This window comes from Fukomys damarensis, unplaced genomic scaffold (assembly GCF_012274545.1).
Source record: "Fukomys damarensis isolate Sample0158 unplaced genomic scaffold, DMR_v1.0_HiC HiC_scaffold_26, whole genome shotgun sequence".
Lineage (NCBI taxonomy): Eukaryota > Metazoa > Chordata > Mammalia > Rodentia > Bathyergidae > Fukomys > Fukomys damarensis.
The window spans coordinates 23,998,451-23,998,743 of record NW_022900938.1 but is presented as its reverse complement, the minus strand read 5'-3'; the positions used below and the strand labels follow the sequence as shown (position 1 = coordinate 23,998,743).

The window sequence follows — 293 nt, the reverse complement described above, 5'->3', positions numbered from 1 at the left end:
GAGACAGCGCCCAGAAGTAGCAGCTCCGGCCGCCCCGCCTCGTCGAGCTCTGAGGCTGCCGGGGCTCGGAGTATGGGGTTCTGATGGCCATGGACGGCTACAAGGGCTTCCTGGGACTCCTGGTGTCGGCGCTGCTCGTCGGCTTTCTGTCGGTGATCTTCACGCTCATCTGGATCCTGCATTACCGGGAGGGGCTCGGCTGGGACGGGACGGCGCTCCAGTTTAACTGGCACCCGGTGCTCACGGTGACCGGCTTCGTCTTCATCCAGGGGCTAGGTAACCGGGCACCCCGG

The 293-nt window shown here is 65.9% G+C and overlaps 1 protein-coding gene across 1 annotated transcript in view; it reads left to right on the top strand.

Moving 5' to 3' along the window:
- The first annotated feature begins 10 nt into the window (after positions 1–10).
- Positions 11–293, top strand: part of LOC104850145 (cytochrome b reductase 1) — a 26,819-nt gene continuing 26,536 nt past the window's right edge. The window contains exon 1 of the mRNA XM_010606980.2: positions 11–276. Coding sequence (XP_010605282.1) covers positions 84–276 — 193 coding nt within the window. The 5' untranslated portion in view covers positions 11–83. The remainder of the gene's footprint in view (positions 277–293) is intronic.